The sequence below is a fragment of the Dendrobates tinctorius genome, unplaced genomic scaffold (genome assembly GCF_039654945.1).
Source record: "Dendrobates tinctorius isolate UK_male_01 unplaced genomic scaffold, ASM3965494v1 ptg000016l, whole genome shotgun sequence".
NCBI lineage: Eukaryota > Metazoa > Chordata > Amphibia > Anura > Dendrobatidae > Dendrobates > Dendrobates tinctorius.
The window spans coordinates 55,941,264-55,964,900 of NW_027361684.1; the positions used below are offsets into that span (position 1 = coordinate 55,941,264).

The following is a 23,637-nucleotide window of genomic DNA, read 5'->3' on the forward strand; positions in this document are numbered from 1 at the left end:
CTCTCTCTCTTCTCTAGTATTAGCTATCCCTCCTAGCTTTGTGTCATCAGCAAATTTAATCAGTTTACCCTCAATTCCTTCATCTAAATCGTTGATAAAGATGTTGAACAATACAGGGCCCAGGACAGAGCCCTGTGGTACCCCACTTGAGACATTCTTCCAACTGGATGTGCAGCCATTTACGACCACTCTCTGGGTCCGATCAATAAGCCAGTTATGAATCCACCTAACAGTTGCCTTGTCCATTCCATACTTAGTCATTTTTTCAATAAGGATTGTATGAGATACTTTGTCAAATGCTTTGCTGAAGTCAAGATATACTATATCTACAACATTTCCTTGATCCACCCAATCAGTGATTCCGTCATAGAAGGAAATTAAGTTAGTCTGACATGACTTATTAGTTACAAACCCATGCTGACTCTGTTTAATCACTTCATTCTTATCCAGGTACTGACATACATAATTTGTTCAAAGATCTTTCCTGGTATAGAAGTCAGACTCACCGGCCTATAGTTGCCTGGGTCCACCTTCTTCCCCTTTTTGAAGATAGGAACAACATTTGCTCTTCTCCAGTCTTCTGGGACTTCTCCTGTTCTCCAAGAATTTTCAAAGATTATGGAGAGGGGTTCATACATTTCTTCTGCTATCTCCTTCAGTACTCTGGGGTGTAATTCATCTGGACCTGGAGACTTGAATTCATTTAGGTTAGCTAAGTGTTTCCTCACTATCTTTCTGTTTATAGATATCCTGGATTCTTCTATTCCCTTAATAGGACAGTGAAGAACAGTTGATGTTACATTTCCTTTCTGAGAGAAAACAGATGCAAAATAGGAATTTAAAAGTTCGGCCTTCTCAACATCCTGTCTTACCATTTCATCATTTTCATCCTGTAAAAATCCTATAGCATCTTTGACTTTTCTTTTACTTTTGACATATCCCCAAAATCCTTTATTATTGCTTTTGACATCTCTTGCAAGCCTCAATTCATTTTCAGCTTTAGAAAATCTGATTTGTGCCCTGCAGGTTCTGCAGACAGCATTATATTCTTCTTTAGATATGCCTCCCTCTTTCCATTTTATAAACATTTTTTTCTTCCTTTTTAGCATGTGCTTAAGTTCTGTGTTCATCCATCCTGGTTTCCTTAAATGCTTCCTATTCTTCCCTCTTTTCGGTATTGTTAACAATTGTGCTTTGAGAATTTCATTTTTCAAGATTTCCCATCCTTCCTGGACATTTTTGTCTTTAAGGATATCCAGCCATTGGATCCCTCCAATTCTCTTTCTGAATCCCTTAAAATCTGCCTTTCTGAAATCTAACCTTGACGCCTGAGTCTTCACAGGTCTTCCTCCTCTAGTTATCCAAAATTCTAAAATAGCATGGTCGCTACCTCCTAGGGTCCCAGCCACTTTTACCTCCTCAACCATTTCCTCCCTGTTTATAAGGATTAGATCCAAGGTAGCAGTTCCCCTTGTTTTCTCCCCTACCTTTTGGAAGATAAAGTTGTCAGTCTCAAACTGGATTCCTGATTGGGGAACGAAATCAGGAATCCGTGGAGCAAAATTTTCAGGGACGGGGGTCCAGGAGGGAGCACTAGTGCTAGGTTGGGCGTGACTAGCACTAGGTTGGGGGAAACTCACACTTGACTGTGGGACTTCCTCCACGGTACCAGACTCTTCCTCTAAGGCCTCCGACTCTTCCTCCCTGGGCTCCGGACGATTTCTTGTCCTGCGACATCTTGGTGGTGGCAAGTCTATGTCGCTGGAAGAGGAAGAGTGGGAGGAATAGAGAAAGGTGGGGTCCTCCTCACTATCAGTTTCGGAGGCAATAATTTTATATGCCTCCTCAACTGAGCAGACCCTTTGTGACTGGGATGAGCGGGACATTGTGTGTGTGGTGTGTAAAAAAGCTTTATTATATTGTGCGTGGGCGTGTGTATGTGCGAGTGTTTGGTGAAAAACTTTCTACTGCAGGACGGGGCAGTCAGGCGCGGGCGAGGGCAGTCAGGCGCGGGCAGTCAGGCGCGGGCGAGGGCAGTCAGGCGCAGGCAGTCAGGCGCCGGCAGTCAGGCGCGGGGGCGAGGGCAGTCAGGCGTGGGCAGTCAGGCGCGGGCGGGGCAGGAAGGGGCTGAGGATATGCAGCAGCAGATGGAGCCGGCAGTAGCAGCAGGTGATCAGGGAGTGATCAGCGGGGCAGGGGGTGATTGGGGTGATCACTGGGGGGGGGTGATCACCAGGAGAGGATGGGGCTATCAGTCGCGGGGGGGCAGAAGGGGAGTAGAGGACCAGCTACAGATGGAGCCGGCAGCAGCAGGTGATCAGGGGGTGATCAGGTGATCAGGGGGGCACGATCACCAGGGGAGGATGGGGCTATGAGTTGCGGGGGGGGGGGGGGGGGCAGAAGGGGAGCCGAGGACCAGCTACAGATGGAGCCGGCAGCAGCAGGTGATCGGGGGGGCCAGAAGGGGAGCCGAGGACCAGCTACAGATGGAGCCAGCAGCAGCAGGTGATCAGGGGGGCGGTGATCACCAGGGGAGGATAGAGCTGTCAGGCGCTGGCGGGGGCAGGAGGGGAGCAAAAGGGGAGCAGAGGACGAGCTGTTTATGGAGCCGGCAGCAGCAGTAGGTGATCAGGGGGGCACGGAGTGATTGGGGTGATCACTGGGGGGGTGATCACCAGAGGAGGATGGGGCTGTCAGGTGAGGGGGGGGCAGGAGGTAGCAGAGGACCAGCTGTAGATGAAGCCGGCAGCAGGTGATCAGGGGGTGATTGGAGTGATCACCAGGGGAGGATGGGGCTGTCAGGTGCGGTTGGGGGCAGGAGGGGAGCAGCAGAAAATGTAGATAGCAGCGGCAGGTGATTGGGGGGGTAGGGGGTGATCACAAGGGGAGGAGGACAGAAAATGGAGCTGTCAGGCGCAAGGAGGGAGGAGGGGAGTAAATGGAGCCTGCAGGAGGAGGTGAGCAAATGCAGCAGGTGATTAGGGGGGGCAGGGGGTGATCACCCGTTCAGGTGGTGATCGGGGGGCAGGGAGCGGAGGTCGGGGGAGTACCTGTCCTCAGCACACAGCAGCGGTGGTGCTAGCGGCGGCAGTGGCAGCAGCAGCGATCGTGGGCTCTGTAGGGCAGGTCAGCGGTCAGGCACCTCGCTCCTCGACTTCCACAGATGGGTTGAAGCTGAGGAGCGAGGCAGACATTGTTTTTCTCCGCCCCTCCACATCTGATTGGAGGGCTAGCGTCACATGGACGCTAGCTCCAATCAGATCAGAGGGGGGTGACAAAAAGGTCACCAGGAGTGATCGTAGACCTGGGGGGGGGGGGGCTAAGCCTCCCCCCCAGGGTCAAGTATAGGTCCGCCTGTACCTGCGTGCCGGGTAACCTTTCATTCACCCCGGTCACCCGGCCCGCAGGAGGGCGATCATTCTGTGGCACAGGGTATGCGTCACAGGTCGGATTGGCACCGACTATCATGACACACACGCTGTGTCACAGGTCGGGAAGGGGTTAAGTGGGAATGGCACCAACCCGGGAGGTGAGTATAGTAATTTTTTTTTTATCGGGGCCAAGCAAGATGAATAAGAAGAAATTGTCCAAGTAGTGGACAACTTCTTTAATTCTAGGGTAAATGGTGAATTCAGTGAACAAAGGTATTTACTTTTATAGAGTCTTATCAGTATCAACTGTTCTATGAAGATGAGGGAGGAAGAGGGAGAAGCTTTCCCTCCAGATCCTCCCACTCCCCTTTATCAGTAACAATTGTCATCTCCTATCTCAGTAATGTAACAATCTGTCTTCACTGAATACACAGATTTTACCCCTGAATTGAGAATTTTAAAAATGATTGATCAGTCCTTGCAGAGAAAGAAGTTGATAAGATATATTACAAAGTTTCTTTTGATCTATTAAATAAAAATGAAAGCAATGGTTAAACTTTAATGGGATTATATCGCCAATATTTCACAGTGCACAGTATTTATATGTGTATGTACCGCTTTAGCCCTTCCAAAGATTACTTCAGCAATACCTTTCCAGTCTGTTCTTCTGTTACTGGGAAATCAGCTTTTGAATTGATATGCAAATGAGGCTGAAAAATTACTTGTAGAGATTCTGCCTCTGTCATTCCAGCTCTATTCCCCACTCAGCACCACCTCCTCCTGCTTAACTGATGGCTGCTCTGCCTGAAGTCACACAGAATACAAGCTGTCAGTGAAGCAGGAGGAAGCAGCACTGGGCAGGGAATAGAGCTGGAGTGACAGAAACTTAACATCTACAAATAGTTTTTCAGCCTCATTTGCATATAAATTCAAACACTTTTCTCAGTAACGGATCAACAATCTGGCCATGTAAAGGTGTTGCTGCACTTGTCTTTGAAAGAGCTACATGTGCATATAAATAGTTTAAGATGAAATTCTGCTGGCAGATTCTCTATAAAATTCAAGTCCCAATATATATAAAGAGCTAGACTTATAAAATGCTTATTTTCATATTAGGTCTGCATAGACCTTCAGGTGAGCAAAATTTTGTGGCAGAGAGGGATTCCCCCGAAGGCGAAATAAAAAGTCATCTTTGAGTTCGTAGAAATGAATTCGGGCTAGTACGTCTCGTGGGAGGTTCGAATTAATGGAAGGAGGTTTAGGGACACGATGAATGCGGTCTATGATCATATCCTTTCTCTCAACTTCTGGCATAGCGGCTTTAATAAAATCTTGAAGGAAGGATCGAAGGTCTTTAGGTTGGATCGCTTCATCTATCCCCCTGATGCGGATATTGTTTCGTCGCGATCTGTCTTCCAAATCCAGAGTTTTGGTCTGCACTTTCTCTAATGTAGTGTCATGATCCAGTGTTGGATCTGGCGGTATTAAAAGCACAAAGTGAACTTTTTTTACTTTGGAAAGTTCCAAGGTGTCTTGACTGTCCCCGGTGGTGGTTAGCAGTATTGCACTTTAGGTTTTTGTGCACTTAATTAGGGATCAGGTGTGACACCCTATAAAGGTGTGCTAGGGGGTGCAATCACTGCCTGTGATATTGTGAGTTTGTGTTCACTCTGAGTTTGGAGAGCCTGGATGAAGGATGGAGCTGGTGAGGAGTCCTGCGCAGCTTAGCCAGGGGGGAAGAGTGTCAGCTATGGTGTCTGGACGAAGGGCTGGCATGGCGTGGTGGAGTCGCAGTGATGGTGTCAGCGGGAAGTGTCTGCATGGGCTGGTGGAGTGGCTACTATGGAGAGTGGCACTCACCATGTGGGACTTGGCCGCTGAGCTGGACTCAAGCATGCTCGACTTCGTGTCAGCAGCTGAACACTTCCTTGGGACTCTGGTACTAAGCAGCTGCAACTGGTGTTGGACTCTGCTCCGAGGCTGCACTAAGGTGAAGGATCCTGTTATGGTGATGGATCCAGGTGGAGGAGAAGATGCACTCAGGTGGAGGGCTCTGTTGCTAGAAGCGCACGCAACAGAGCAAAGCTAAGTGGTGTTTCCCCTGTATTGTCTCTTTCCTCATGTGTGTTATTAGTGCAGTGGTGGGATTAGTTTCCGCACCGACCTATTCCCTAGTGAGGGTTTAGGGTCAGGGCGAGCTAGGGCGTTGAGGTACGCGTGCGGCGCCCGGTGCGAAACCGGCATAGGGAACGTTAGGAGTGCAGGGACACTGGCTCAGGGGAGCTCAGGAGGTCTCCAATTCCCTTTTCCCTATTGCAGGGCCCACCATTGTTAAAGTTACCCAGGTTCCCCCCTTTATTATTTAAATGCGCCTTACTGGAGGCGGTGTTTCCAGATATTGTATGTATAACATGTAATACCTAAATTCGCCAGGTGGAGGCGGCGTATCCACCTGCACGTTTTTATTATTTAAATGCGCCCCACTGGAGGCGGTGTATCCAGGGTCACGTGTGTTATGGGTTCGCCTTGCGGTAACATCTGCGTCCCGACACACGTGATCATGACATGTAGCTTGTAGAGACTCATGCGCATCTAATAAGTCGTTATGTGATTTAATTAGGTCTACCAGCTTGTTCTCTATTTTATCTGTGCGACCTCCTAGTTCAGCTACCTCTCCCCTCAGATCAGCCACCATAACCCTCATGTCTTCCTGCAGGGAGACTCTGAGGGAGGAGAGCAGCTTCTTCATGCTGCTGTGAGTTAGCGGGGTGTCATCCCTGTCTGCGCTTTTAGTATCCAAGGACGCACAGGAACCTCTGCGGGACGAGCGAGACGAACGGGGCGACGATGGAGCCATTTTAGATGATTCCGAGATTGAATGGTTTGATAAAAAAAGTCAGTGACTCGCTTTGGTTGTCCTCATTTACTGGACTTGGCCTTCCCCATCCGATGGTCAATGAGTGAAGCAATGAGTCACGCGAGTGTGGAGGTGCTGGTAGCCGTGGGATCTTTGTTCTAGCCGGGTTGGAACAGTGGGAACGGGGGCCCTCGCTTTATACAGGCGACATTGTACTCTGAGAGGTCACATGCTCAGAAAGTTACATTCCCAAATTACAGATGGGCAGGGGGCTCTTTTCAGAATAACTTCCTGCTTACTTGATTACTCCTTTTGACCTTGTCACACACCAGTGACTTATTAGGGCTGTTACTGCGAATTATATAGTCCACAGGAGAAGTGAAGGGAAGGTGCACAGCCCCTGATTCCTCTTCTGTGCAAATACAGACACGCAAAGTCTATTAGAATAATTATGGGAGCTCAGCCCCTCTCCCCTCACTGCTCTGTTTATGTAACAGTGAGGGATGGCTGACACAGGGCACCAAGGCTGTAGCTGGCCGCTTACTTGCAGGTTACTATGTATTCCCAGGTACTTCTATTGCAGTGCTTGATGCAAGGGGAAGAGAAGAGGTGAGCCGCAACTGTATTTATTAATATGAGAGCGACCGAGGCCGCTGGGGCGACGGCGCAGACAACGCCAGCAGCACCTGCCTGTCTGTGTTTGGTACGCCGCTTCTCCGGCTGCGGGGCCTCCGCCGGCGGCACTGCCAGTAGCCCCAATGTGATCCGCTGTGCCCCTAACCCGCTCCCCGCCGCGACCGCAGCGGCCACGGCTGTCGTTCAAACTGTACAGCGGCTGTTATCACGGGCGGCGCTCTGCTCCGGGTGAGTGCTTGGGGAGGGGAGGGAATGTGCGGCGTGTTTCGGGGATGCTACTCACAGGCTCCCAGGGTCCAGCTGTTAGTGGTGATGGGTCGTGTTTGAAGGATCCTTCTTGCTCGCGGCACTGGGACCCTGCGGTGTGGAAAGGGGGCAAACCGTGGCCGTTATTGATTGCAGGCCTGCCTCCTGGAGCTGGAGAATGCCTCCGCGTGCCGAGCTGTCTCTTCTACCGGATGATGGGTCGGGGGTCCTCCGTTGTCTTGTGCTGAGGCGTGGGTGACTTAGGCCTAAGTCCCCAGGGTATTGGAGCGTTTTGGCTGAAGGGAGCAGGCTTCTTGGATGCTGTATAAATTTAGCAGCCAGGCTTCAAGGCCTCACATAAGATATAGGCCTCAGATGATATCTCGGCACTGGGTGGGTCAAAACTCCTGGTTTTGGACTCTAAATGCTCCAGACCATGTCAGATATAGTTATCCGATGGATGTACGTCAGGATGACTTGAATTAGTCGAGATGTTAGTTGGATTAGTGGAATCCTCACAGGAGCTCCCTCTTCCTGTGTCTCACATGGATGAGCTCCAGGCCACGCCCCCCCTTATTTTCATATTAGATTATGCAGCAATTTTCTTGTTTTCTCTATCGGATTCTCAAGGTATTATTATCTGTTTGCAGTTTGTATTTTAAAATCTGACATTCATTCTAATACACCTCGAGCCACATATCTTTGCATACCACGGTTTGCGAGTTCGATAGCTGGTAATGGGCACTTTGACATGTGACAGAAAAAATCATTTAGCTACCGGTATTTGCATGTTTTTTTTTAAGCCTTTTTGACAACTTCTAATCAAAACTCAAGAAGCTTAAAGAGTTTGTCCACTACTTTTTCATTGATGACCTATCCTGAGGATAGGTGATCAATGTCTGATCGTCCAGGGTCCGACAACCGGCATGCCTGCCGATCACCTGCTATCAGTGTCAGTGGCCACCGGCTTGAAATTCTTCTTCTAATAGTGGCCGCGCAGGGTACTACACATCTGCCCCCTATTGATTTGAATAGGAGGCAGATGTGCAGTACCACGCCTCAGGCCACTACAAGAAGACGACAACTCCTAAAGTGAGTATTTCTGCCTGTCAACCGCCGAAACCGATAACAGCTGATCGGCGAGGGTGTCGGGTGTCGGACCTCAGCCGATCAGAGATTGATGACTTATCCTACTGTACAGATAGGTAATCTATAAAAAAATTAATGGACAACCTCTTTAAGGAGAATGTTACAAAACTGCCTCTTGCTTTTTTCTAAAAAATTTTTTATTTAGAGGTGAAACGTGTTGTAATAAATAAATTCATTTTAGTGAACCCTCTTACGCTAAAAAAAAACAAACCCTAATCTTGAAATTGTACTGCAATATTAAACGAAAAAAAAAAATTAAAAGGTAAACAACAAACACTGAGTAGTTTAATTGCTTTCACAGAAAAAAAGTATATTTTATATAACAGTAAATATTGGTGTTCTCTATTACATACGAGGCGGCTTCTCTTCTCCTGAGGCCTGCGCTGTGAGGCGGGACACAAGAGGCTGCATTTTACCTTTTTGTAAAGCCAATGTGGCCCTCTTGAGGCAAATCTGTTTTATGCTTGAAGTAAAATTAAGGTGTACTCATGCTGGGTTTCTTTTTTTTTTTTTTTACAGCAAAAGACTCATCAGAAGATCCAACACCCGGTAGGTTTTCTCTCTGGGGTAGATTTTCGGCACATAAATCTATTACATAAACTACATTTTGCTAACAGAATATAATCAGTGTGAGCATATTATTACTGCAACTTCTGCAGCAGTCACCGCCGTATGCTATAGACCAGTGTTTCCCAAACTCCAGGCCTCACAGACCACCAGCAGATCAGGTTTTCAAGACTTCTTTAGTTTTGCAAAGGTGAGAGAACCTGTGGAAATTTCTGATGTCTTGATGTTATTTTCATCACCTGTGACATACTAAGGAAATCCTGTAAACATGATCAGATGGGACCGCCGTGAGGACTTGAGTCTGAGAAACTCTGCTTTAGAAAATCACCTCCGTCCTAACATGGATAATTGCCAGGGAAATTAAATGCAAATAGTCCTTATGTGTTGAATATACAAGCATACAGCAACAAGTGCTCACCTCCCTACAGCTCCACCACTGGCTAATTGAAGCATTACACATTTTTCATCGTGTTTGGTCAATGCAATAAATGGGCATGCTGGCTGTTACAGAGCGAGAGATGTTCTTTGCAGTCACTGTGGGCTAATAAGTTAAGGTCTCTCAACTCAAGGTCTTTATAAAAGGAATAGCTAAAGCAACTGAACTCTCCATGAAAACGTCTACATTAAAGCTGATCTGTCACCCAATTCCAGAATACAAACTACATACATTACTAAATGGATCTCTTAGATCTGGTAAGGATTCTGTATTCACTTTAAAAAAATCAAAGTCAGAATGGCTGTATAATGCTTTATAACTCTGTCTCCGCTCACCTTTCCTGATGGACAGCTCCCATGTCCCTCCTGCTACTGAGATCTCACACTGCTCAGTACAAGCTGCCGCTGACAGTCAGGGCGAGTAGGTGGAGACTGAATACACTTGGACTCATGAGCTATTTCATTCTATTGCTGGACTCATAAAATGCTCATATTATTATCAAAATTATACAGCTATTCTGAGATGGATTTTCAAAGTAAAAACACCAGTCTCATTAGGTCTAAGAGACCTTTTTAATGATGTATGGTTTGTATTGTGAAATCTGGAATCAGATAATTTTGTATCATTAGTTTGTCGTCAGTATGAGACTGTATTACACATAATTGAACCCTAACATACAGTATTTTTGTGCCATACGCTATAAACATTTAACAATATGAATCTCGTCCCCACGAAACATTTAACTTAATTTGCAATAAAACTGTTGAATTGACTATTACTACTAACCCTTTTAATAATAGTTATAGTCAATTATAAGTTATTTTAATCTTTGTAAAATACAGCAATTTCCAGAGGAAAAATGGCGCTATCGTAATGCAGCGTTAAAAAACTCTTTAACTTGCCAGTTTGTTTGTCATTGTCCCCTTTATCGCCTGTTCGTACAATGTGTTTGCATCAAGTTCAAAGATACTTTTTTTTCTGTGAGGTTAGGGGGAGTTAAACTGGCGTCAATTGGACACAAAAATGATGCACCCTTCAGTTTTCTATCCTGGGAAAGAGCAGAATAAGATCAAGACTAAATCTGTTTTTTATGCATTAGAAATCAATTCCAAGACGACATAATAACCAAGATATCCATCTTGTTTTAGAAATACAATTTTTTCTAATCTTTAAAGAACGAAAGATCTTTTAACTGGATGCAAAATCATGGTGCGAGCAAAGCGTTGCCTGCTTTGCTAAACTTTTGGCTTTATGATCTTTGTCTTCTACAGCTATAGATATTTTGGTGAATGATGAAACGACAATACATTTTTTTATTTCCCTAACCCCCCTTCCCCCTTATATACCTTAGCTTTAGGTATATTATTTATTTGATTATGATATTGGACAAGTGTTTTTTTTTAACAAATAGTGTCCACCATCAGCCCCCTTCATGAAAAATGGCCCCTTATTTCCTGCTCCTGACGTGGTAATAAACCAAGCTGCTCAGTACCATAGGCATCCTACTGTAGGCGTACAGTAGATCCTGAGGGCAAGGATACAATCTAATTATAGTTAGTAGATAATCCTGCGCTTATCTGACCATGTTTCAAAAATGTGTCTTTAGGACTTGATGGCACTCATGGGTTCATAATAAATAATAAACTTTTGTAACGCTCTGCTTATTTACTATGGATGGACTGTTATTTTATTTTTTTTTTATCTGCGGAGGAAACTTCATGAGCACAGTAGCTTAGGACCAGCTTATTAGTGCGTCATGTGTATACAAGTTTAGAATTACTATATGACCCGTACCACAGTTTTCATCAGTAGTGTATCTGTCTATGTTAGTAAAAGGGTCATTTCTAAATGAGCAAAATCCTAATCCATCCATCAGTTAACGGACATGATTACATTCATTCACGGCATACGAATCTTGAATCAACTGATCCTTCTCTGCAGACAAAGCGCCTGTTCTGTGTTGTGATTTTCGAGTAGGAAAAAATCAGTACAATCATTAAAGAAAAATCTTTTTGTGAATACATTGATTGCATACCTAATGCCTAACTCCTCTCAGAACCGGAAGCATGAATATAAATGATACCTGCTTTAACTCATTGTGAAATTCATAGGAATCTAGCAAAAGAGAATTCCTTTGCCTTGGTTGTCCTATTGCAGAGGTAGCAATGGTGATCACCAGTAATATTCTTTTCCTAGCTAAACACTCATGCAGACGTCTGTGGATTTCGGTGCCATCTCAGACATCAATGCGTGAACTGGCTGGGGCTCTCCCATTGCAAGCGTGACAGCTGTGATGAGGCTCTGACTCTTGGGTCGGGAGACTTGTGGCCAAGTCCATGCATTAGCGGTCAGTACTCTGGCCAATTTGCATGGACATCTGCATGAGCCCTAACTCTGCTAGTGCAAAGAGTGAAACTGGGATTATTTGACCTTGAGGATAAGCTGTTTTAAAGTGGACTTGCTATAAATATCCATTCTTTACTTGATGTAAATGCGACTGTTTTCCTGAATCTGGAGTTTTCCTTTTGTTCCCTTTCCATTTTTGATATATGGCCTCCTCTTTCCTGTTTGTAAAGCTAGTCTTTTTAGCCAAGTGGGAGTAGTGTTCAGTTCTGGTCTGTGGGCATCATCCTGAGGACCATGCCCAGTTGGATAAAAAGGCTAGATTTATACAAAAGGAATACATGGCCATATCTTAGGAATGAAGAGGAACAGGAACAAAAAATAAACCACCCCAGTGTAAGGGGCGGCATTTACACAAAGTCAAAAAAATACATATTATCAGAAAGTGACAGGTTCTCTTTAATCGGAAAAATTAGCATTATCATAAGCCTCGTACTCTGTGGTATGAAGACCTTACCAAACACCATACCATATCTCATCTGTTTGGATACTTGGTAATGTAGTAAGAGATACTGTGACATTCAGGATATAGACGCACGTAAATGCTCAGGTTTTGAAAGGAGTTCTGCTCAATTATTGTAACGATAGCAAGAATCTTTTTGGCTATATCCATTGATCAATGGCTTCTGCTTTTGTGGACTCGTTGTTGTGTGTTGGTTTTGGCGTGTATTATAAAACTGGATTCAATGGTTCCTGTTAGGCCGGGATCGCACTACTTTATGCCGGCGGCAGTGCCGGATTTTGATGCGAGAGACTCGTGTGAGTTTCTCGCATCAGACATGCTAGTGTGATCCCGGCTTTAGACTGCAATATCTGTGATCCATTGTAAAACTCCTGATTGTCCTGGAAACACATAGAAACTCTCATGAATATTCTGTAGGACACCGCTACAGATTTCTATACTATGAATATGGCATGTACTTTTGTTTTGTTTTATTCCTGTTCCATTTCCATAAATTTTTGTACAGTTTTTTCTTGCTGCTTTTCATATGTCCAAAGTGGACAGTAAAATATAACAATATGAACACTGAATTTAAAACATATTAAATAAAAACACGCATAAGTCTAATGGGAGTTTTGCTTGCTAAGTGTACGAGCTTTCATTCTTAATTAGCATTTATCTACCACAATAACCCATTCATATTCAAGATTAAAAGAAAATCGTTTGATGCGCTTGCTTTGCTAAACTGATGCTAAATAATAACAAATGTATTCATTATAAAATACATGTAAATGCTATAGTCATTCTGTAATCAGTAGCATGGTAACACTATTCAGAAGTGAAACACCATATGACCGTCGGATAAATAAAGAAAAACAGTGAATATAAATTTAAAGGGAACCTGTCACCATTTTTTTTTATATCAAAAGATAGGGTAGAGGAAAAGGAAAGTCAGCTCACCACAGCATACTGGTCTGTAATAGTGTAAGTCCTCTGCACAGAGCCGCCCCAGTCCAGGGCGTCAGCAATCAGCAGAAAAAAAGAAGATATGTGCTCCAGCGATGAAACAATCCACTGATGTATTAAAAACAGTTTTTTTATTTGCTTCTTAAAAACAAAACAATGGGGGTAACACAAGAGGCAGATATATGACCAACGCGTTTCAGCAATTAAGCCTTAATCATGGTTCTTAAAAACATGAAAAAACAATGTGGGTAACACAAGAGGCAGATATATGACCAACGCGTTTCAGCAATTAAGCCTTAATCATGGTATAAGGCTTAATTGCTGAAACGCGTTGGTCATATATCTGCCTCTTGTGTTACCCCCATTGATTTTTCATGTTTTTAAGAAGCAAATTAAAAACTGTTTTTAATACATCAGTGGATTGTTTCATCGCTGGAGCACATCTCTTCTTTTTTCCATTTTTTTTTATCTTATAAACGATGCCCATCACGTTTAGCATCATAAGAATGTGGTTCCTGCAGCCTCTTTATATCCTCAGACTTGCTGCATGTAAATTGCACAGTTTGGTCCTATGGGTGGTTCCAGATTGTAATCAGCGCCACCCTGATCCCTCTGAATTCCGCCTTTTCTAACTGCATGTAAATGGATGGTGTCTTTCCGATGTCCACATGGTGTCTGAAGTCTCGCGCCTGCGCAGTGAAACCATTGGCTGTTCAGTAGAGCTTAGTGAGGCGCTCCTGTGCAGCTCTCCAATTCCACCTCGCAGGCGCGAGATTTCAGGCACTACATGGATAGCGAATGACACTTCTTGTGAAGTATTCAGGGGCACGTCTGAGGATATAAAAGGGTTGCAGAAACCCCATTCTTATGATGTTAAGGGTGTTGGGCATGGCTTACAAGCAAAAAAAACTGCGACAGATTCCATTTAACTAAAGAAAGGCAACCATCCATATCCAAAATGTAGATGTTTAGGAATATAATAATACACTGCCATTGCCAAAATGTCATCATTTTGAGTTTGGCAGGTTTTAGTGATTTTGGAAAGCATGTTAGAAAATGTGACTACCTGTCTTCTGCCTTAGGAGAGTGGCATTTCTATTCACAAATATGTTCAGAGCGCCTGTTTCTGTCAAACGGAGCAAGACATACAGGGCTATAACTGCTATAAGAATAGCAGAACCTGGACCCCTTCATATGTCACTGCTGTCTGATGGTCACCATTGTAGCACATCGTATAACTGATCCATCATTCTTTCCATAAGTAGAAGTCTTATTGAAAAAATGACGAAGTATGGAATGGACAAGGCAACTGTTAGGTGGATTCATAACTGGCTTAGTGATCGGACCCAAAGAGTGGTCGTAAATGGCTGCACATCCAGTTGGAAGAATGTCTCAAGTGGGGTACCACAGGGCTCTGTCCTGGGCCCTGTATTGTTCAACATCTTTATCAACAATTTAGATGAAGGAATTGAGGGTAAACTGATTAAATTTGCTGATGACACAAAGCTAGGAGGGATAGCTAATTGTTATGATTGAGTCACCGTAGGAGGCAAAAACAGAAATGCTAGCTAAGTCCTCAAAACCAGAGAAGTTGGCAACTATCAGATTGCAGACCCCTGAACCTATCAACACAACTAGCAGTAGCCGTGGGGGGGTTCCTACGATGACCTAGACCCCTCGATCACAGCCGGAGAGATACTTAGGCCTAAAGAAGGAAAGGGGAAATCTAACTGCCCCAGAGCAGACCCCAAAGCAATAGGCAGCCCCCCACATATAGTGACGGTGAAGCAAGATGAAAACACTTACACAGACAGAAAGACAGGCTGAGCAAAGACGGGGCCCAAAACTACCTAGATAGGAACGGATAGGAAGGCTGCTGTCTGCAATCTGCCAAAACCCTATCAGAGACAAAAGCCAACAAGCTGATATAAAAATGGCCCTGAAGCAACTAAGCTTCAAAAACTAAAACAGCACTCAGGTACCTTCAGAAGACAGAGCTCACGGAACACTGCACACTCCAGCAGGGAGTGGCAGAATCCAAAAAGCAAGAAAAACAAAAACAAATCTTAAATGCAAAAAGGCAAAACAGAAAACTTAGCTTTAGGAGAGCAGGAATCAGACTGGTGTCCAAGAGTCCACAGAGAAATCACCCGCAGGGCAGAAAGGGCGTAGGCTGCCTTAAATCCAGTCAGTGACTCCACTCAGTCAATCGTCTTCATTAGTCCCAGGTGTCTGATAATCAGGATCACTACCTTCCTTCACTAGAATAGGGAGTTCACCAGGCCTCAGTGACGGAGGGGAAAATGAACTCACAACAGCTAATACTAGAGAAGAGAGAGAGAGGATTCAAAAAGATTTAAATAAAGTGGAGAAGTGGGCAGCAACTAACAGAATGGTTTTTAACAGGGAGAAATGCAAAGTACTGCATCTGGGCAATAAAAATGAGAAAAGCATATACAGAATGGGAGGAATAGGGCTAAGTGACAGCACATGTGAAAAAGACTTGGGTATACTAATAGATCACAGACTGAATATGAGTCAACAGTGTGATGCAGCAGCAAAAAAGGCAAATGCAATTCTAGGATGCATTAACAGAAGCATACAGTCTAGATCACGTGAAGTCATTATTGCCCTCTACTCCTCTTTGGTCAGACCTCATCTGGAATACTGTGTCCAGTTTTGGGCACCACATTTTAAAAAAGACATCAACAAACTGGAGCAAGTTCAGAAAAGAGCGACCAGAATGGTGACCGGTCTGCAAACCCTGTCTTATGAGGAAAGGTTGCAGGATTTGGGAATGTTTAGTTTGCAAAAGAGAAGACTGAGAGTTGACTTAATAGCTGTCTACAAATATCTAAAGGGCTGTCACATTGTAGAAGGATCAACTTTATTCTCATTTGCACAAGGAAAGACTAGAAGCAATGGGATGAAACTTAATGGGAGGAGACACAGATTAGATATTAGAAAAAACTTTTTGACAGTTAGAGTGATCAATGAGTGGAACAGGCTGCCACGAGAAGTGGTGAGTTCTCCTTCAATGGAAGTCTTCAAACAGAGGCTGGACAGACATCTGACTGGGATGATTTAGCGAATCCTGCTTTGAGCAGGGGGTTGGACCAGATGGCCCAGGAGGTCCCTTCCAACTCTACGATTCTATGATTCTTAACACTAGTGTGAATTTAGTCTTAGCCTCGAAGTAAAGTGCTTCAGTGCTATGTACTCACTAAAGAGGGTCCTGATTTCTGGTTCAAAGCTTTTTTCCAGGCATGCATGCAAATTACATTTGCGCCAGTTTGGATAATAGATGTTTGCAATAAATTAAAGGGAACTTGTCATCAGGTTTCCTCTATTACATCTGTTGCCACCCTATATATTGTGGGCTGTTTGTAATTTTTTTATGCTTGTGCGTTTTTACAACGTGACATGAGCTATCTGTGATGGTGTGGTGCCTTCTCTTCACCAATTGTACCCAATTTGTCACTATTTTTGTATTTAGTCCCTTTTTGTGAGTGAGCAATCAATAAACTTTGTACTATTATTATTTATATGACTGTGTCTCATCTCACTCAGTATTTTGGGGCACAGTGCTCCAATTTTTTGTAGGAATCTAGTATCAAGGGAGTTGCCCCTCCGTCTATTGTTTATTTCCCCCCGGTTGGGATTTCGTATGCACATGTGTATTTGGCATGTCGGTTTTTGTTAAATCTTTTTTATGATATATTTATCACTGCCAGAATGATATACAAGGCTTGTCAAGTATAGAATTAAGGACTGCGCAGTGGGGTGGCAACAGCTGTTATAGGGAAAAGTTGATGATAGTTTCTATATACGGTAACTCTTTCTTAATATTTAATATCCAAAGCATGCTAGTCTAGACAAATGCTTTGAATGGGAATTTGGTCAATATTCAGTGGGTACATATCACTGAAGTACTTTTCACACTAGTGTTATAGCTTCTATTTATGGAATGTATCGCGGATCAGTCATGCAATATACTAAGATTGTGTCCTGCAGACAGCAGTGTTATATAAGAGGTCCTGGGTATGATTGACACTGAGTTAATGAGTTAATCTGATGGCAAGTGTAGTGCTGTATGCCTCACTACTCTAGTAAGCATCCATTTTTCAGATCATTCATTCCACACCTGCTTAAACTTTTGCTCAATTCTGTGTATGATAATCATTCCAATAAAAATAGAATAAAAAATAGCCTAAGTATTATGTTGTCATCCGAGTGACCATCAGAATCTCTAAACAAAGTCGCCGTAGTAGTTTTATTCTAATAGACTAAAAGGTTTATTCTTATCAAATTATGCTATAAAATCCCGGATTAGAGTGATCGTTCGATTTACAATATTTTTGTTGGGCCATTTTTTTCTCACACATATGTGAACTTACTGTCACCCCTATCAGATAGTGCATCCATCAATCACCCTGATGTTATCCATGCTATTTCAATTTTTATGTGCAGAAAAGGCAACAATCAATGTGAATCTTGAGTTTTCAATCAGCTTTAATAATTATGTAATAATAAATAGTAAATAAATAAATACGCACTCTGCGGGTATTATGCAATCATAATAACATAAATAATTATAATTATAATTATAATCATTTCCTTTTTATTCTTCTACGAAACAGGTCCGATCAACAATTACATTCACATGTTTCACAAAAGAGCTCTTGGAGGTAAAATAAACCTGTGATGCTTCTCATGTTATACTAATTATAAATACGGTAATTTGATTTAATTATCTTATTGTCGCTCTTTTACCACTCATGTCACGTTGGATACATCTCCCTCATGGCATGTCTCAGCTTTATGACTTATTGCCTGTGAGGGTTGTGGAATATTGTACAATACTGTACTCCGAGTATATTCTGCATAAAACTGAGACTGAAGAGTGGTGAAAAACTTGACAAGTAAAGCCTGCCATAAATCATAAGCATAGTACTGGAGATAAATATTCAGCTTCAATAGAAAGGCATATGATAGATATTCTTGTAAAGATCAGGGATCAGGGGACAAGTAACATAATAAATTTGTAATTCCCTTGTCTGGCAAATGCTGAGATATATGGTGAATTATGTTAAACAAACATAAAAAGTATATGTCTGACCTCTGGCTTGTTGGATACCATCAATTGGCTATTTGTTGCCAACAGATGTATCAATTTCCACCACATGGCGAAGCGTGCCATCTTAGCTATGCTGATTGCACAGTGTGGCTATTCACATGCAACTTTAATGGATTATGCTACTTTATCAGTGCAGCAGCCATAGCCATCAGGATAACGGTTGCTACATCTGAGGTTTCCCATGTTAAAGACCTTATATGTTTAAAATACCGTATATACTCGTGTATAAGCTGACCCGAGTATAAGCTGAGGCACCTAATTTAGCCATGAAGAACTGGGAAAACTTATTGACTCGAGTATAAAATTGCATTGTACCCTAATTCCCTATTCTGGTATGCATGGCTCCTCATCCCTGTCCTTGTCTGCATGGCTCCTCATCCCTGTCCTTATCTGCATGGCTCCTTATCCCTGTCCTGGTATACATGGTTCCTCATCCCTGTCCTTGTATGCATGGCCCCTATGAGAAAAGCATAAAAAAAATTCCTACTTATCTTCCCTGCGCGCCCTCGCAGCATCTTGTTCCTGTGCCAGCAGCATCTGTGGCCGAGCGATCATGTTTCACCACTCATTAAGGGAATGCATTTTCACCTCTCTCCACGCCTATGAGAGTGGCGAGAGGTGAATATTCATTACCTTAATGAGCAAGCACCCATGATAGCCGGCAGCTGCTGGAAGCCGGCGACTGCTGCTGACACTGTGTGCTATAAGAGAAATGAATATTCACTACCAGTGCAGTGAATATTCATTACTCTTTAGAAGGGGCAACAGGCTTTAGCCACAGCAGCCGCCTTCTGCCAAGTGACCCGCTGCTCATGTATAAGCCGAGGTGGGGTGTTTTCAGCACAAAAAAATGTGCTGAAAAACTTGGCTTTTACAGGAGGATATACAGTGTAGGCTTATTACTGAATGAATGACATCTGTTGGACATTTATCTCCTGTAGGCTTTCATGTGAAAAAAAATATGCATTTAAAGGGGATCCATCAATTTCTTTACATGGCCAGTCTGTTCCTCCATTGTTGAGATATCAGCATTTGAATTGATATGCAAATGAGGCTGAACAGCTATTTGTAGATCTGAAGCCTCTGTAACTCCTGTTCTATTTCTCACCCAGCACCACTTCCTCCTACTTGACTATTGACTCCTTTGCCTGAAATCACAAAGAATAGAGACTGTCAGTCAATTAGGATAACGCAGCCCTGGGGGGGAAATAGCACTGAAGTGACTGAAGCTTCAGCCTCATTTGCATATTAATTCAAACTCTGATTTCTCAGTAATGGATGGAAAGGGAAAGGAGAGGAAGGCCACACCCCAGCTTGCACAGAATGCAAAAATACAAAGAAAAAACACAAAAATTGAGCTTGGTTTGAGTTGGTACACATGCAGCATATAAATGCATGTTCACATGGCCAAAAAGCATGCAAAACCTACAAAAGACAAAATGAAAAAAAACCCTGCTATTTTCATTTTTTCATATTTTTTCAAGCTGGGGTGTGGCCTCCCTCTCCTGAGCTGGAAATTGTATTTAAAGGCTTCCCCTAACTGGTGTCCTAGTGGTTGGGACCCAGTCCTTGTCTGCCCTTATTCACACAGACGTCAACTTTGACACATAATAAGGTTATTAATACTAGACAGTGTAGGACCGCCCCGACCATAGAGTCACCTTGTCGATGGTGGGACGGCTTTTATGCTATGTTTGATCAAATACAGTATTACTAAGAACTCTTTATGATTTAAATGCACTTTTGCTTTTTACTTATTTAATTATAGCAGGGTTTTTTTCATTTTGTCTTTTGTAGGTTTTGTATGCTTTTTGGCCATGTGAACATGCATTTATATGCTGCATGTGTACCAACTCAAACCAAGCTCAATTTTTGTGTTTTTTAACTGCTTGAATGTGTAGAGTTCATGCTGTGTCCCTCTACCCTGACGCGCGTTTCTTCCACACTTCTTCAGTGGTTGTGATCATGATTTTCCAGATTTGTGTCAGTCTGGACCGCAGTCAACCACTTGATTATAAATTTTGTTAAAAACTTGCAGCAGTAAGTTTTCAAGAACACAGGTGTATATTACACTGCAGGTCTCCTCACAATGGGAAATTGTTCATTGCTCATGTTACATTTATAGAATTTAGCAGTGGAAGATCTGCTGTATTCATCACATAGGAGACGCTGGGACTGAAACATATACATCACATAGGCGATTCATTGTCTGCGGCATGTACATCATATTAGAGAACCTGGGGATGAAGCATATATATCACATAGGAGATGTTTGGGCTGGTGTATATACATCACATCGGAGACCCTAGGACTGTTATATATTCATCACATTGGAGACTCTGGGGCAGAAGCATATGCATCACCCAGGAAAAGCTGGGACTGGAGCATATACATCACAGGAGATGCAGAGGCTGGAGTATATATATATATATAACAGGAGATGCTGGGGCTGAAACATATACTTCACAGGAGCCATTGGGATTGAGGATGGAGCATAAACTTCAAATTAGATATTGGGCTTGAGCATAAACTTCAAAGGAGACATTGGGCCTGGAGCATATGCTTCAAAAGAGACTTTGGGGCTGGCTTTGGAGCATATACTTTAAAAGAGACATTGGGGCTGGGGTTGGAGCATATACTTCACAGGAGAAATTGGAGCTGGAGCACATCACAAGATACATTAAGGCTGGAGCCTTAATGTATCACATCACCGGAGACATTGGGGCTGGAGCACATCACAATAGACATGGGAGCTGTAGCACAACACAGGAGACATGGAGCTGGAGCATATCACAGGAGACATTGGGACTAGTGGCTGAAGCACATCACAGGAGACATTGGGACTGGAGACTGGAGTACATCACAGGAGACACTGGGGCTGCAGACTGGAGCACATCACAGGAGACATTGGGACTGGAGACTGGAGTACATCACAGGAGACACTGGGGCTGCAGACTGGAGCACATCACAGGAGACATTGGGCCTGGAGACTAAAGCACATCACAGGATACATTAGGACTGGAGGCTGGAACACTTCACAGGACTGATTGGGCTTGAAACACATAAAAGTAGACATTGGGGCTGGAGCACATAAGAGGAGACATTGGGGCTGGAGCACATCACAGGATACATGGAGTTGGAGGCTGGAACACATCTCAGGAGACACTGGGGCTGGAGGCTGGATCACATAGCAGGAGACATTGGGGCTGGAGGCTGGGGCTCATCACAGGAGACATTGGAGCTGGAGACTGGAGCACATCACAGGAGACACAGCTTCAATCTTCATCTTGAACTGGCCAGTATCAGTACATAATTTTTCCATGCATTCGCTGCAGCGTTCAGTAGTGAACGCTGCATACGCCTGCTCGCAGTGCAAGAGGGGTTTTTAAAGGGGGGTGTTCGGCAAAGAGCGGCTGCCAGCCTGAGCACTACGGTCCACAAGACTCTGCCAGGGGGCTGCAAAAAAAAGGTTCCTCACCCCTGCTGTCGGACAACAAATGTTATAAAAGGTAAGGTAAGGGTGAACACATTTGAGTATAAACATAATCTTGTTTTTTTTTTAATTTTACTTGACATTATGATACCATAAGGTGGCCCCTAAACACTATCCTCACCCCTTTGACTTAACCACCTACACCCAAGATGCATACATGCAGTCCGTCAGTGGCTAGAGGCGCTTCTTTATGAAACACTTTTATTAAATAATATAAACAATATCATTAAACTTTAGTATACAAATGTAAATCTGTGTCATAAACTACACAACCAGGGGCCTTTTAAGATCCACATAATTTTCTGGTAAGATCAGCTGCTTCATTTCCTTCTCTCCTGATAGCCAGACATCTGTGGGTGCACCAAAACTGATGTTACCAGACAGTGGTATAAGGCCGGAATCACACTGGCGAGGAATACGGGAGAGTGAGATTCGCTAAAAGCACGCATTAGACACGGACCAATGATTCTCTATGGGGTCCCTCGCACCAGCCGTATATTTCTCATCCGTATTCTACGCTCCGTGCCAATCGCAGCATGCTGCGATTGTCAGCGTACTACGGCCGTAATACGCCAATGCAAGTCTATGGGTGCGCAAAAAATACGGATTACACACGGACCACACATGTGACTTGCGAGAAATACGCACCCGGTGTCTTTTAGCAAAGCCGGCAATTCAGTGCACAATACAGTAAACTCACACTGACAGGTTTAATAAAGAAACAAAAGAATAGATATAGACACATAGAATACATATACGGTATATATACATTCTATGTGTTTATATCTATTCTTTCGTTTCTGTTAGAAACCCTGTCATAGGGCTCCATTATATGTCCATTTTGTAAGGCGGCGAGAAAATCTCACCATACGGATGCCATACGGATTACATACTGATGCTTACATGCGCAAAATACGCGACCACACCTTGATTACGGATGACATACGGAGCACTATTTAGGGGTCTGTCATCCGTATTACGCATGTAAAATACTGACCGTATTTTGCGCAGGTTAGTGTGACTCCAGCCTAACACTGAGATCTGAGTCCAGCAAGGAAGACACCACCTTAATGTTCCATCGGTACCAAATAGGTCAGCATGCTCAACTATCAGTTTCATCCTTATTTCTTCCTTCTCTACCCTTCCCATTTACATCTTTATCCAAAATACATTGTACTCTTTGTGTTTTCACACCTCCCTACCTTTCATCCATCTTGACACTCCTTCTAAATCATGGAACCCTTCTCTCTGCTGTTTTCCCATCCAAACATTGCTTTCAGGTTCATAAATATGATCTTTCGCAGACACAGAATTGAGCATTCGCACTAATACATATTAGTGCAGATGCATTTAGGCCTGTCTGGTTTGTATCTGAATTTTCTGGAGGATTTTTTTCCTCTTTTTGAGGTTTTCATGTTAGAGTAGGACTGGCAAGTGTAAGGAACAGAATTGAGCATTGACTATTACAGTTGGTATTGCTAAAAAATAAATCTGTTTAACTAGACATAATAGTTACATGACTGAAAAGTATGGCTTAGATCAGTAAAGCCCCCTTTACACATAGCGATATCACTAGCAATATCGCTATAGTGTCACCGATTTTGTGCATCGCTGACGCAGCAGCGATATTGCTAGCGATATCGCTACATGTGACACTTGCCTCCGACCGGCTCCCCCGCTGGTTCTCGGTGATCGCGCGAGATCGGCCTGGTCCATTTCTCGTCGTCGGCTTCCTGCTGGCGCCGACGAGCGACGCGTGAACGCGGGCAGAGGGCGTCATCATCGCCGCGTCTGACAGGTAAGTAACGACAACTGCTGCGTCACTGGTGAGATCTGCCTGTTTGGCAGCTCACTAGCAACCATTTAGCGATGCACCAGCGATCCTGACGGGTCATATCATGGTCGGGATCGCTGATGCATCGCTAAATGTAACG

At 43.7% G+C, this 23,637-nt stretch overlaps 1 protein-coding gene across 2 annotated transcripts in view; it reads left to right on the forward strand.

Annotated features, from left to right (window-relative positions):
* ADGRG2 (adhesion G protein-coupled receptor G2) overlaps nucleotides 1-23,637 on the forward strand; it is a 231,688-nt gene that overhangs the window by 84,339 nt on the left and 123,712 nt on the right. Inside the window, exons 4-5 of one of the 2 annotated variants that reach the window (XM_073565881.1) lie at nucleotides 8,779-8,808; nucleotides 17,714-17,761. In XM_073565881.1, the coding sequence (XP_073421982.1) occupies nucleotides 8,779-8,808; nucleotides 17,714-17,761 (78 nt within the window). The remainder of the gene's footprint in view (nucleotides 1-8,778; nucleotides 8,809-17,713; nucleotides 17,762-23,637) is intronic. The other variant, XM_073565882.1, reaches the window with a different exon arrangement.